This window comes from Empidonax traillii, unplaced genomic scaffold (genome assembly GCF_003031625.1).
Source record: "Empidonax traillii isolate 1590-97213 ecotype Southwest subspecies unplaced genomic scaffold, ASM303162v1 scaffold637:size711352, whole genome shotgun sequence".
Taxonomy (NCBI): domain Eukaryota; kingdom Metazoa; phylum Chordata; class Aves; order Passeriformes; family Tyrannidae; genus Empidonax; species Empidonax traillii.
Window position 1 is genome coordinate 477,812 of NW_020955830.1, and position 12,725 is coordinate 490,536.

General features: G+C 41.4%; 1 protein-coding gene across 24 annotated transcripts in view; it reads right to left on the minus strand.

Moving 5' to 3' along the window:
* ADGRL3 (adhesion G protein-coupled receptor L3) overlaps window positions 1-12,725 on the minus strand; it is a 525,110-nt gene that overhangs the window by 332,556 nt on the left and 179,829 nt on the right. For all 24 annotated transcript variants that reach the window (XM_027899091.1, XM_027899095.1, XM_027899078.1 and 21 more), the window contains exon 3: window positions 5,219-5,466. In XM_027899091.1, the coding sequence (XP_027754892.1) occupies window positions 5,219-5,273 (55 nt within the window). In that variant the 5' untranslated portion in view covers window positions 5,274-5,466. The remainder of the gene's footprint in view (window positions 1-5,218; window positions 5,467-12,725) is intronic.

Below are 12,725 nucleotides of genomic sequence, written 5' to 3' on the forward strand. Positions count from 1 at the left end.
GTGTGTGCCCAAAAATCACACTGTACATCAAGAAAAAGATTAAGAAATCTAAGTAGTCACAACAAGGACTAACTAACCCCATGGATTATCAGGGATGAACAGTGTGCAAGCCATTAACAAATGGGTTTTTTAACTTAAAATGTAAAAAGTTTTAAGCAGCTGCAAGACCAGGAAGAACTAAGCCCAGCAACCAACACCTCACTTTGTTCAAGAAGGAACCAAGATGCTGAAAGCTCACTCTCATGATACAAGTCAAGAGTTTAGCAGCAGAGGAAAGAAGTAGATTGCAATGCCTGTTGATTTTATGGTATTTGTAACAATCTCTAGCAGAAACCAGGCAATTTGGATTATTGCTTTAGTTGGAGTAAAAAGTAGTTGTTAATTTTTTTATTATACTACTAAGAGAAGTAGAGTAACAACAAAAAACTCATTCTTCATTGCCTACTGTGAAATTATGCACACAACACAATCCTTAAAAAAATAATTTTCAAATGAATAATAATAAAGCAATCTGATAGGATGATAAATATCTCTGCATACAACAGGCCTTCAGCTCTTTTCCAGAGCCTAAAATGAGTTACTTGTTTGGAGACGTGTAAAATTTCAGCCCACAGCAATCACTGTGGTATCCTTCCTATCCTGCTCTTAACAGCATGCAGTGCTGAATCCTTTTATTTCTGTTATTATTTTTGTCCAGCAGTCTGGAAGTCTTAAATCTCAACTCTCAGCCACACATAAGCATGACAGCAATGTGACAGAGCAGGTGTGGATCTCTCCAGGCCTGCAAACTGAGCTGCTGCCTGTCACGTCCATCCCATTTCAAGTGAACTTTGACAGAGCTCATTTGTGGGTAAAGAGAAATCTGCTTTGTTTGGGGTCAAGGGGAGGAAGGCTGAGGAAGATGAGAACAGCTGCTCATTCCAGAAAACGCCTCTGGGAAATCCACCTGCTACAGGGCAAGAGGATCAGTTCGCTCAGGTGTACATGGGGGTAAAACGAGCCAAGGAGCACTCTGAAGGTCCAGACCTTCAGATGCTTTGGGAAAAGCTTCCAAAAGGGGCAAAAAGGAGGCAGGGGCACAAAAGCCCTGTCCATAGCAGAGCCTTTGCAAAGGATGAAAAAGCCTTTGCTTTTGCTGTTGTTGCTGATGGTTTTATTTTATTCCCTGGTATTGTTGCTTTCTATTTTGGCTAATTCTCTGATTTTGTATAATGTGTTTGGTTTTATGGAACAGACGGATTTACAGGCTTTGCTGTAGCTTAGAAGAGAGGATAGCTTTTGGGGGGCTTCCACACTCCTCCAGGTTGTGTCAAATATGCAAGTTGTAAGCTGTTTTCCATTCATGTCAAGGGCAACACTAAAGAAATCATCCACTACTCAAATCTGCTATCATCTCAAGTATTTCACATGGTTTAAATTTTTTGTGAGCTATGATCCAAAGCAGTCTGAGTAAAACACTAGACATTACCATGCCTGTGCATTTAGGATGCAGCAGATTAACATCATCACTGAGGAACTGCAGGGGCTCATGACTTTTTCCCCTTTTATGATTTCTACAGCTTATCAACAAGATGACATTGTACCAGGGTAGTATTCTGGAAGATTACTTTTCATCTTGCAGATCACTGAAGTATACACCCTTTGACTCCACACTTGTCATCACAGCCACATCACACACACAATATACTCCAAGAAATGAGATGGCAAAAATAAAATAAAAACCCAAGCCCCCTCAAAAAAAGAAACCACCAAAACAACATCACCACCTCTCCAATTTATGAGATCACTGGTCTAAGAAATCTTTCTATAATGCAGCTACCACTACAGATGAAGAGGCTGTGTCAGGAAACTCAAAAAGAGAATGAGATGCAGCAAGGTTAGTTTGGAAAAGTAGTTTGTATCAACTCCAGCAATCACTACAGGACAGAAATCATTCCAGATTATGAAATGAGAAGTCAAATGCTTTGACTCCTGGTAAATTACAAATGCTTTCTGCATACAGTGAAAAGAGACTACTAAAAGGGGAAATAAAAAAAAAATAAATAAATAAAAAAAAAAAAGGCAGGGTTTAACTGGGCTATTTTTATAAGGAAGGTGAGGCTGTGGCATCTGTTTAAATACAAATATGCTGTCTTCAGGCTAGCAAAAAAACTGCATTGATACCAGCTTGTCATTCACCTTAGACAGCCTATTGAAGGCACTCTCAGGGAGAGAGGCAACAAGGGAGAGCACCTGAAAGCATCAGATATTCAGTCTCTGATTTCAAAGCCTTGGAAGCCCCACTGGACTGTTCAATCTGACCTTCAGTGGAACTCTGAGTTTTACATGCACGTCCCTCCACACAGGAGACTGGAGGGGTTTGACTGCCCAGTGCCAGCTGACAGCAAACGTACTCATCAAACATCACACATCTAAACCTTCTCCCCTCATTTAGGAACAGGAATGCATCACCCTCAAACAACCAGACAAATTCTCAGTACCTGCTTCCCCCAAAAGTTCTGAGGTGGAAGCTGCATCCTGGCCACTCTTAGAAATCAAAACAGGGATAATCAAAACAAGTTTTTTAGCTCAGGCCAAAGGTCTTCATTCTCCACTGTTCAAAGGCAGCTGTGAGCCTCTACTGCACTTTCACTGGCAATTTAAAGGGATTAGATAACATGTGTGTTGGTTAGATGTGTGATACCACCACTGACTGCTAAAACAACACAGCAAACACCCTCTACATTTAGTATGTAGAAGAACATAAAGGGTAGAAATATTTCCAGGCACCTAGTTTCTGCATCTCTGGCATTTGCTCATCTGTAGCATAATACGGCTCCCAGGATACTTCTGACATTTTCATTTACTGCGACTATCAGGCAGGACTTTCCAGCTACAGTGGCACTGAGAATTTAAAACAGAACTGCCAGAGGCATATTTAAATTGTTAATTGCTTTAACTTTTAACACTGCTTAATTATAAAGATTTACAAAACATTTGCCATTTAACTTTCCTGGAGAGGAATGGAGAGCACCTTTCCTAATGGCTCTTTTATTCCACCCCAATTGGTCAACTCAGTTTAAATATTCATTCTAATTTTCAAGTCAGTGAGGAGTTTTACTTGCAGAATGATAGTACAGATAACCTTTGTGCCCAAAGGTGTTATATCAGCAACAGGTTGTGCTCTATAGATGTGTTCTGCCAATTACATATATTTCATTTTCTAATCACCTTCTCTTGCTGTAAAATTTTGCTCTAGTGTCTTATCACATATACAAAGGATCAGTTTGTAAAGCACAAAAAGCCTGATGAATATTTTAAAGCAGGGGCCCACAGGTTACGTACAGGGAGTCATGTTATTTACAAACACGCGCCCACTGACCTGTAATTAAAATGAGATCCTTGGTGGAGTTCACCTTCCACTTAGGCACCTGGGAAATCAGGCAGCCAGATTTTCTAAAGCTCTGCTCTGAGCATTTAGTAACCATCACCCCTAATGAGAGCTCCTGAATGCTTCAGCACTCACGAAACCTGGCAGCTTACTTCTGGGGCTTACATTTTGGTTTCTCATACAAAAAGAACCCAACCCCAGGCCTCAAAATCTTACTTCAAAGAATTACATGTATCAGATTTCACTTAACAGTTTCCTAGCTAATAAAAAGACCAAATTTTTCTCCTAGAGCTCTGTATGGGGTTTGTGTAGCCAGGTTTCAGGGGGTTGGGTGGGAATTACATGGGTGGCTTTTGTGAGAAGTTGCTTGAAGCTTTCCTATGTCTGACAGAGGCACTGCCAGCTGGCTCCAGGATGGACCTGCCACTGGCCAAGGCCAAGTCCATCAGCAACTGTGGTAGCACCCCTGGGATAACATATTTAAGATGGGGAAAAAGTTGCTGCTATGTGAGAGAAACAGCTCTGCAGGCACCAAAGTCAGTGAGGGAGGGGGAGGTGCTCCAGGCACCAGAGCAGAGAATTAAGATTCCCTTGCAGCCCATAGTGAAGACAACAGTGAAGCAGCCTGTCCCCCTGCAGCTCATGAAGGGCCACAGTGGAGCAGAGATCCACTTGCAGCCAGTGGAGGAGTCTGTGTGCCCATGGAGAGCCTACACTGCGCCATGCTGTGACCCTGAGGAGAGATGAGCCCACTCTGGAGCAGGTTTGCTGGCAGGATTTGTGATCCTGGGCAGGAACCCCATCCTGAAGCAAGGGAGAAGTATGCGGGGTCCTCCCTCTGAGGAAGAATAAGCAATAGAAACAAGGTGTGATCAGCTGAACACAACTCCCATTTCCCTGTCCCCCTGCACATGGGGAGGAGGTGGAGACAACTGGGAGTAAGTTCAGTTCAGGAAGAAGAGAGGGGTGGGAGCAAGGTGTTTTAAAGATTTGTTGTTATTTCTCATTAACCTACTCTGATTTGATTGGTAATAAATCAGTTCTTCCCCAAGTTGAGTCTGTTTTACTTCTGATGGTAATTGCTGGGGGATCTCTCTCTGTCCTTATCCTGACCAACAAGCCTTTCACTGTATTTTCTCCCCTGTCCAACTTGAGGAGGGGAGCGATAGAACAGCTTTAGTGGTCACCTGGCATCCAGCCAGGGTCAGCCCACCACAAGCTCATCCATCCCTACAGCAGAGCAGCTGTGCCTGATGCTATTCCCACAGTTCCCAGCTGCAGCCTGGCTGTGCCTCGTGGTTCTCCACACTGCTGGGTGGGTTACACAGTGTGCTAGGCTAAGGCAACATTCATGGTTGTGGTTCTTTTTGGTGCAGAGTCCCTTAGCCTACGGGAGCCTTCTGAGCTCTTTCAGCAGAGCACAGAAATATCCACTGCAGTGCATGAAATCACAGCCCAGTATGATGGTGAGTAAAATCCCACCCTGGAGCTGTGGCTAAAGCAGGACATGCAGCCCCTTAAATGAGCAGTATTCACAGAAGGGAAATTCATTTCCATGCAGAGGCCAGGAGAGACAGTCCCACTGACACAGCCAACAGAGCAGGCTTCGGCATGGAGGAAGACAGTCTGTCTTAATGCAGCAGCTAAACTCAGTAACAGAGACCTTTATGTGTCAGAGTTCTTTGTTTCAGTACTTAACTAGTCATAATGTAGCTACCTGAGGTGGAAGCAGAGAAAGAGAAATCAACATCCTGGAAAAAACCCACACTGTTAGGAAAAGACAGACAAAATCTTTGCTATTTTCTCTCTTCCCCTCCCACAGGCAAATTTACACCATCTCTCACTCACCATGGGCAATCGGTGTTAAGAGCATTGTGAAGAACAGCAGCTGTGATGACCACATGACTGTGAAGGAGGGTTTGAAAGTATCCCAGCAAACAAGGGTTCAAACAAAAAGGTGAGAGTCCTCCTGTACTTGCTTCCAATACTTCAACTGTTGGCCTTCAGTTCACATCCGAAAAGGGGAAAAAATAAACAATCAAAAATAATAGTAATTAAAAAAAAAAATCCCACAGCCAGTATCCAGAGTCTGAGACCTACAAATGAGAAAGGAAAAAAATGCAGTTAGTACAACAATAAGATAGGTGTTTTCAATCAAGTCTTGCTGCGTTTCATTGCTGCCAGCAGCTGTAAAGGCAAATGTGTCTTCCCCCCTTCCTGGCCCTTCAGATACATGCACATTCCTACATAAAATATGAATTAAAACTTATCCCTGTGCAGAGAGACAGTTTATGCATAGCCAATGCTCTGCTTCCTCTCTCAAATAGTTTTGAACAACAATGCCCACAGGTCCAGACAGTCCACAGGCTTGAAAGCTGACTAGAAAAAACAATTCCATACACACTGCATCTTAGTGTAAGTACATGGGACTTCTAATACAGAGGAGGAAGGAGCAAAGAATAAATGCAAGCTCTTGGAAGAGCACAGTCACTAAACCACCAACAAGACAGGCAGCTTCGTCACTCAGCCTAGGCCATTCCAGTGAGCACACATGGGAAGCACAGCGCTTTAGGAGCAAATCCAACTCAGAGCTGCAGTCCCCAGCCTGCCTCCCCTTTCCCTCGAAACAGAAACCTTTTTCCAATGTATCTAACACAGGCACACCAACTCAGATGGTCCCAGTGTAGGGAATAAGACACCCAAACAACAATCCTAGGCTTTCTCTTTAGCCTCCCACATAGTATGTAATGCAGGTAGACGCGCTGGCCAAGAAATTAGCTGTGCAAACATCTGCTATATGTCCCGAATAACTCAGGCAGAAGTTGAGCCCAGCTCTTCCCCAGGTACCTGGGCACTGCATTATTATGCTAAGAGGTTTCACTCCTTTTTGCATTTCTTCCATTCCTCTGCTGCAGAGGCTGACAATGATGTATCAGGCAGTGGGACTAGTAATACAGTTTGGGAGCATTTCCACTGATGATAAGCCTCTTTTTGTTTGAGGCATCCTGTGTGGTTTTTAATCACTGAATCTGGACCAGGCTTTAAACCCAAATAGAGCCTAAAGTCACCCTTATTCTCTCATTGGCTACGTTTTAGTCACTGCCAGTGAACTCACTCCTAGTCAAGCTCTGCAGTTATTTATTATGGAATTAAAAATAATGGTCTCGTCCATCCCACGCGCTTAGTGAAATCTGAATCCATCCTTGAATAAAAACACTCACTCATTTAACTAGAGAACGTATTTCAGCTTTCCATCATTTTAATCTCTCAAGAAGGGTCTAGATGGCCACAGTGACTCAAACTTGGCAGGAAAAAAACAACTATGCAGAGTTAAACTACGGCATCCGTTTGAGACTTAGCTCCCCACTGACTTTGAAATGATGAGGAAATATGAGGAATAGAAAAGTACTTTACATATCTGTTTTGAACTCCTTAGACTGCAGTCTTCACAGCACTGGTCTAATTAAAAGTCTCTCAAAAAAAATCTCTGATCAACAGAAGTTATTCTTCCCTGAGCAAAGAAGCTGTTTTTGCCAATTTCTGTTCTTACCCAAAAGCCAGTCTGAGCCAAAAACAGTATGAAAAAACTGTGCTGCATGCCATTGTGATGTGGGTATATTTCTGGAAGTTTGGCATGACAAAGTGGCCTTTGTTTTGCTTCCTATCTTTACTGATGAACTAAATCAAACCCCACATTGTTCAGAACCGAAGTCTATAAAGAAGCCGTTTTGAGGTATTTTTAATAAATATATCTTTCAGTGCCAAGATTTTATGCTCCCACTCTACTCTCCTCCCTAGTCTGTCCCTGTAATTTGTTCACTCAAATGTAGCATTTAGTTTCTTTTTCTCATCTCTGTAACTGGGGTGACTAAAAAGCCCAGGGTCAATCTGCAGTCAAGTGGATTCTTTATAGACATCCTTGAAATTAAGACTTTGCTTGAGCTGGGACTAATCAAAATGGTCATTGATAATATTTAAAGTCTGTTTTTCAAACAAGGACAAGCCTCATGAATATTTTAAACCGTACATTTTAAACGGTGAGCAAGTTTTCCATTTATATTTTAGGAGGCTACAAGCACACAAACTACACCACTGAACATTATTTATGCATACTTTTTCTACAGTATCCCATCAAAGTTTCAAGAGTAAGAAGCTTTTTGTGCTACAAAATTTGAAAAGGCATACAGAGATGAGTTGAAAGCTATCCAAGCTCAGGTATACTTCCCTAAAGCAAAAGCTCAGTCAGGCAGTGATGGAGTAAAGATTTGTTTTCTAATTTTTTGTTTAAGCTGAATCAGTTCTGAATAATCTAAGTCTGTTAGCAAGAGATAACATTATGGTGCAGTAAAATGGGTTTGGGTATAAAATGACAAGGTCACAAATTAATTAGGCTCCCTATCCCAGAGAAGGGATAATTGTCAAAAACATATTTACACAGTGGCCTTTAAAATTGTATTTATCTATCTCTACATACCTGCAAAATAGAATTAATGGATTTTTTTTCTTTTTTTCTATCATCTCATGGGCTGGGGCTGAATGAGAAAAAGGATTCACTTGCCCCCTGCAAAGTCCAAGCAAAGTCTAATTTTTGGGAACTAATGCCTTGGAACCACCAGAACTAGAAATAAACATTTTATCCTACTGGAAAACACATTATCGAGTCGCAAAGCTCCTATGCAAAAGGGACAAAAAGACTTGCTAAGCATTATGCACCATTTACTCCAGCTGTAAATCTGGTCCGGTATTCTCTGCCCTCCCATCCTTCCTGCCAGAGGAGAACACGCCAGAGATGTGGCCTGCCAGGTGGTGTCTGCACACCCCGACTGGCACAACCTTGCCCTTAAGCCTGCTTCTACAAAGACTTCAACCCCTTAGGCTTAAGCTCATGCACATATATTAACAAATACACAACGTGTCTGGAGACATGCCAACTGTGTTTAACAACACAGGGCACCACTACATTAACCAAATACATTGTAATGCTACAAAATTCTGGGTGGGTTTGTATTTCATGTAATCAAATAATCATAGTGTGTTTGTGAACCAGATATCTGCAGGGGAATAGCTAGATAGGAAATGAGTGGAACAACCCTTTTCCTTAGTGGTCACTCAACCCCTCTCAAGCAGCAGTATAAGATGCAGAAAGAGGCTAGCAAAACAAAATTCACTTCATCTTTGGATTACCTCCAGGTAAAGTATAGCCAACGAGAGAAACTAGAGTATATATCTGTGAACTGTTCACTGCAGAATGTTATATTTATTGATGCAAGAAAGGCATACACTATCACAGTGAAAAATTTAAGGGCTACACTTAACCTAAGGGGTTTGGAGTTTAACCACAAAGACGATGCAGCCTGCATTGATTTAAAAGAAAGTTCTTCTGCTCACTGACCTTTATGCCTATAAGGCTGCCCCTGACACCTTCACAGTCTGATCCCTTGCATCACCCAAATCAGAAATGCATGCTGGCAGTTCCCAAAAATCCAACTCAAAGTGTTACTGACAGAAGAGGAGAAAGCCAAAGGAAACTAAGGCCTCGTGGTGAAGAGATGAGCAGTGAAGTATTCATCAAGGCGTTGTTCATAAAAGAGCATTATAGATACACTGACAAACTCAACATCTACCCAAGTCTGTTTTTCAGCAGTTGATGTCAAGCAGCACATGGAGCACTTTCTGAGCTCATCTGTCGACAGTCTACAGGGAGGGTGAAAAAGAAAATTAAACCAGTTCATGTGGTGAGTGAACAGATAGGCTGAATTCAAAGAAGAATTCAGTGCAGTGCAAGCCAAACTGGTCAGAAATCCATTTAATTACTGTCTTCTTCCAAACATGAGCATTTATACCTGCACAAAGCTGGACACAACCCTTCTCACATGGCAAAAGTTACCAGTTCCTCAGCTATCCAGCATTTTCTAGGCAACTGGGGTACAGGAGGGGCAAGAGGGTTTTACAAGGGGGTTCATTAGCAAAAGCCTGATAGAAATGCCCTGTTTTTCTTATCCAGTTTCACTTGCAGCGATTTTATTCCTACCCCTGAAAACATACATAGTAAAACTAGCTTCAACAAATCTGCGATGCATGAACTACTTTTATTTCTTAATACAACAGATTCCTGCACTTATCTTCTCCTTTGGCAGAAGTCACCTAGCAAGTAGGAAAAAAAATGTGATGTTTCAAATAAATACTGATAAAATTCACTATTTTCAACAGAACAAGTTTGGAAGTAATTAAACTCCTTGAAGCTGATGGGCCAAGCTGGAACCATGGATGTAATCCCCCATTCTCAGCATCTGCTACTTGAGACAATTTATTCCAGGCAACATTTTCAGAATTTAACCAAGAGAGGGAAGAGAAATAACCCCAGTAAGAAAAACTGTAACATGCAATCTCTGCAAAATTAAATTAAGTGCAATTTTATGTTAGAAAACTTCTTTAAGTAAGAAACTGAGATGTATTTCCACTCTCATTATGAATGTCTAAACAAAAGAATTACTGCAATGCATTTGGCCCTAAACTGTTTGCAAAACACATTTTTATTGTTTATTTTTACTGAAAAAAAAAAAGAAAAAAAGACTTCATTAAAAAAGTTTTGGTCCTTCAACCTCCTTCCACCTTAACCCTGTCAGGTACTCAGGGTGTAGCTCCCTGGTCACTTTGCAGTGGCAGCAACACAACCTGCCACATATAAGGTCACACAGACATTACCAACCATATAACACAAGGGGAGCAGGGCAGGAGCAGGCAGCAATCCTGGCATTTCAGTGATCCGCATGCACTTCCACTCACAGCCACTCACTGAACTTACTGCTACCGGGACATGGTTATTTATGGACAGATTTTTCCATCAGCATTTTCAAGAAGTCAAGAACGTGTTTCTGAGACACAAACTTAATTGCCTGTAGACTTTCATTCGTGTCTGCGTTTAGCCCAGGAGAATGTTCATACTATTCCACAAATACTTTTAAAGTCAGAGTTCTCACCAAGTTCAGAAAAACAAGCGCTTTTTTTCCCTCAAAATACGAAGCAGCAGCCACAGCTTTTGGCTCTGTATTTAAGGTTTTAAATTTGCCAGATGTGAGAAGGCTTTGTGAGAGACCCAGTGAGCTCTCTCACAGAGAGACAGGACTCACCAACTTGTGTTTCAACATGCTCACATCCATGTCTTCCTGTACTGCAGACGCTGCTGCTGCTCTTTCTCATCTCTCTGTTGGGGCTGTGAACTCAGAAGGAAACTCAACACACTCACCCCATATGTACAAAATAATATAATATTTCTAAGTCCTTACTTCCAAGCAAGGTTTAAAACAAGCACTTTCACTTCTATTTCACCTAACTGCCATTCCTGTATATTAACATTCATTTCATCCATACTGTTTGAAAGCCTAAGACCATTCCACCCTTTACTCCTCCTTTATAGCTGATGCAGCACTCTGAGAAGTAATTTTTAAAACCTTAAAAGCCAGAAACAATGACGGCAAAGCCTAGTAAGTTTGTTTACCCTCGATTCTCCAGTATCACTGCAGTGCTACTTACGCCTCCATGAGGGGAGTGGCCAAGGCCGTAAGGAATCACTATCAGCCCAAACCAAGCCTCATCAACCACCTGTTTAGGCTATCATTCAAAGTGACAAAGAGCTCTTTAGATGTTCTGCGGGATTTGCTGCAAAATAACTCAAGTGTTAACTGAGTTAATTCATTTCAGATTAATCAAGCCTTTGATAAGAGCACACCCGAATACAGACCAGCCAAATATAGTAGCTTTTTTTTTTTCCTGTGTGGGTGAAACGGAGGTTTTTGTGTTATTCCAAAGGTCAAAGGGAAACCTTAGTTATCAGCTTGTTGGTTTTCCCATTCAATCCAGAAACAAAGCTATTTCAGGAGAAAATCATAATCAAACTAATAGTGATGCTATTTACGCATCTTGTGATGTCACAAGTGAGGATGGAGGAAGGAGTAGAGAGAAAAATTAAGAGTCTTGAAAATACAGTCCAGAAGCTTAGAAATATTGTAATAAATTGCACATCTGAATATCACAGCTACTGAACATTCCAGACTTTCCTTCAGTGCCTGCTGGTTATCCTTGGCAATATAATTCATTCCAGATTTAAGAGGAAAGTACACCATTCACAAGGTCCCTGCATGTGTGCAAATATATGATAACACATGCGAAATTTCAAAAGGTGCAGGGTATCATATAAGGATGTGGTAAAATATGCCAATGTTTGTATTGCATTACCACCCCAGATCAGCACCAAACTGAAAACTGATTACAAAAAACTTGGTACTCTCCCTGGTTAAGCACCACCTGCTAAAGCAGCTCACAACTGGCAAGAAGCAAATCAGTCCCTCCACCACTCCAAATCCACCAGGGCAAAAAAACCTACAAGTCTTGGGAAGAACTATGCAGCTCCTCACATGAGCTGCATAGCACCATAAACTTCTGACCACCTGAAACAAGCCTATTCCATCATCGTATATTGCAGTTATTACAACAAACTTTTGGGGAGGTGTTAAATTCCTTCTCGAAAATTTATTATACCCACATGATATACCATCCTTCTCAAATGTTTTGGTTTGCAGCACATCTTTATATAGAAGGAAAATAACGCATAGGCAAGCTCTCTTCACAGTATTGCCAACAGTTGCGATTTCATTGCAAAACTCAGTATGTGGCAACTCCTTGCAATAATGAAAATTTCAGCTTACTTTTCAAGTAAATTCCTCCTTACGGAGAGAAGCTGAAAAACAGGACCCAAATACAGCTCAGAAGCTTAGTAAACCGGTGGTAAATAAACATAACATATTTATTTGATTTGAAATTTGCATGACTTTTAATCAAATCTCAAATATTTTTTTTTTCTGTGAACGATTCACAGTGTTGAAAGTCTGGGTTTGACAATACTCTTGTAATGCTTATTTGCATTCCACAGAGCCTTTGGCAATTCTTCTGTGACAAATACAACACACGTGGTGCATGCATTGAAAATGCAGACAAGCTTATCACCAGGGTCAGCATTATTTTAACTTCCCTTCACTACCATAAGCTGAGCTTGTATTTTAAGGCATCAGCTCTCCCACACATACCAGCCCTATTTATTCAAACGTCTTACCATGGCTGTAATTGTGATGGCACAGATCCTACACTGGATCTTGCTTTAACCTGAGGAAGTGACAGCCTCCAGGGAGAAAATTAGCCAAAGGAAGTGACAGAAAACTCCATGAGAGTTCAAATAGGGGAAATGTGATATTGGGACCAAAGGAGGAATACTCCTAAAATACCTCTGGATGCAGACTTTAAAATCATTTTCAATATTCATTTATCCCTCCTATCTCTCCCTTCCTGCTCTGTCTCCTTC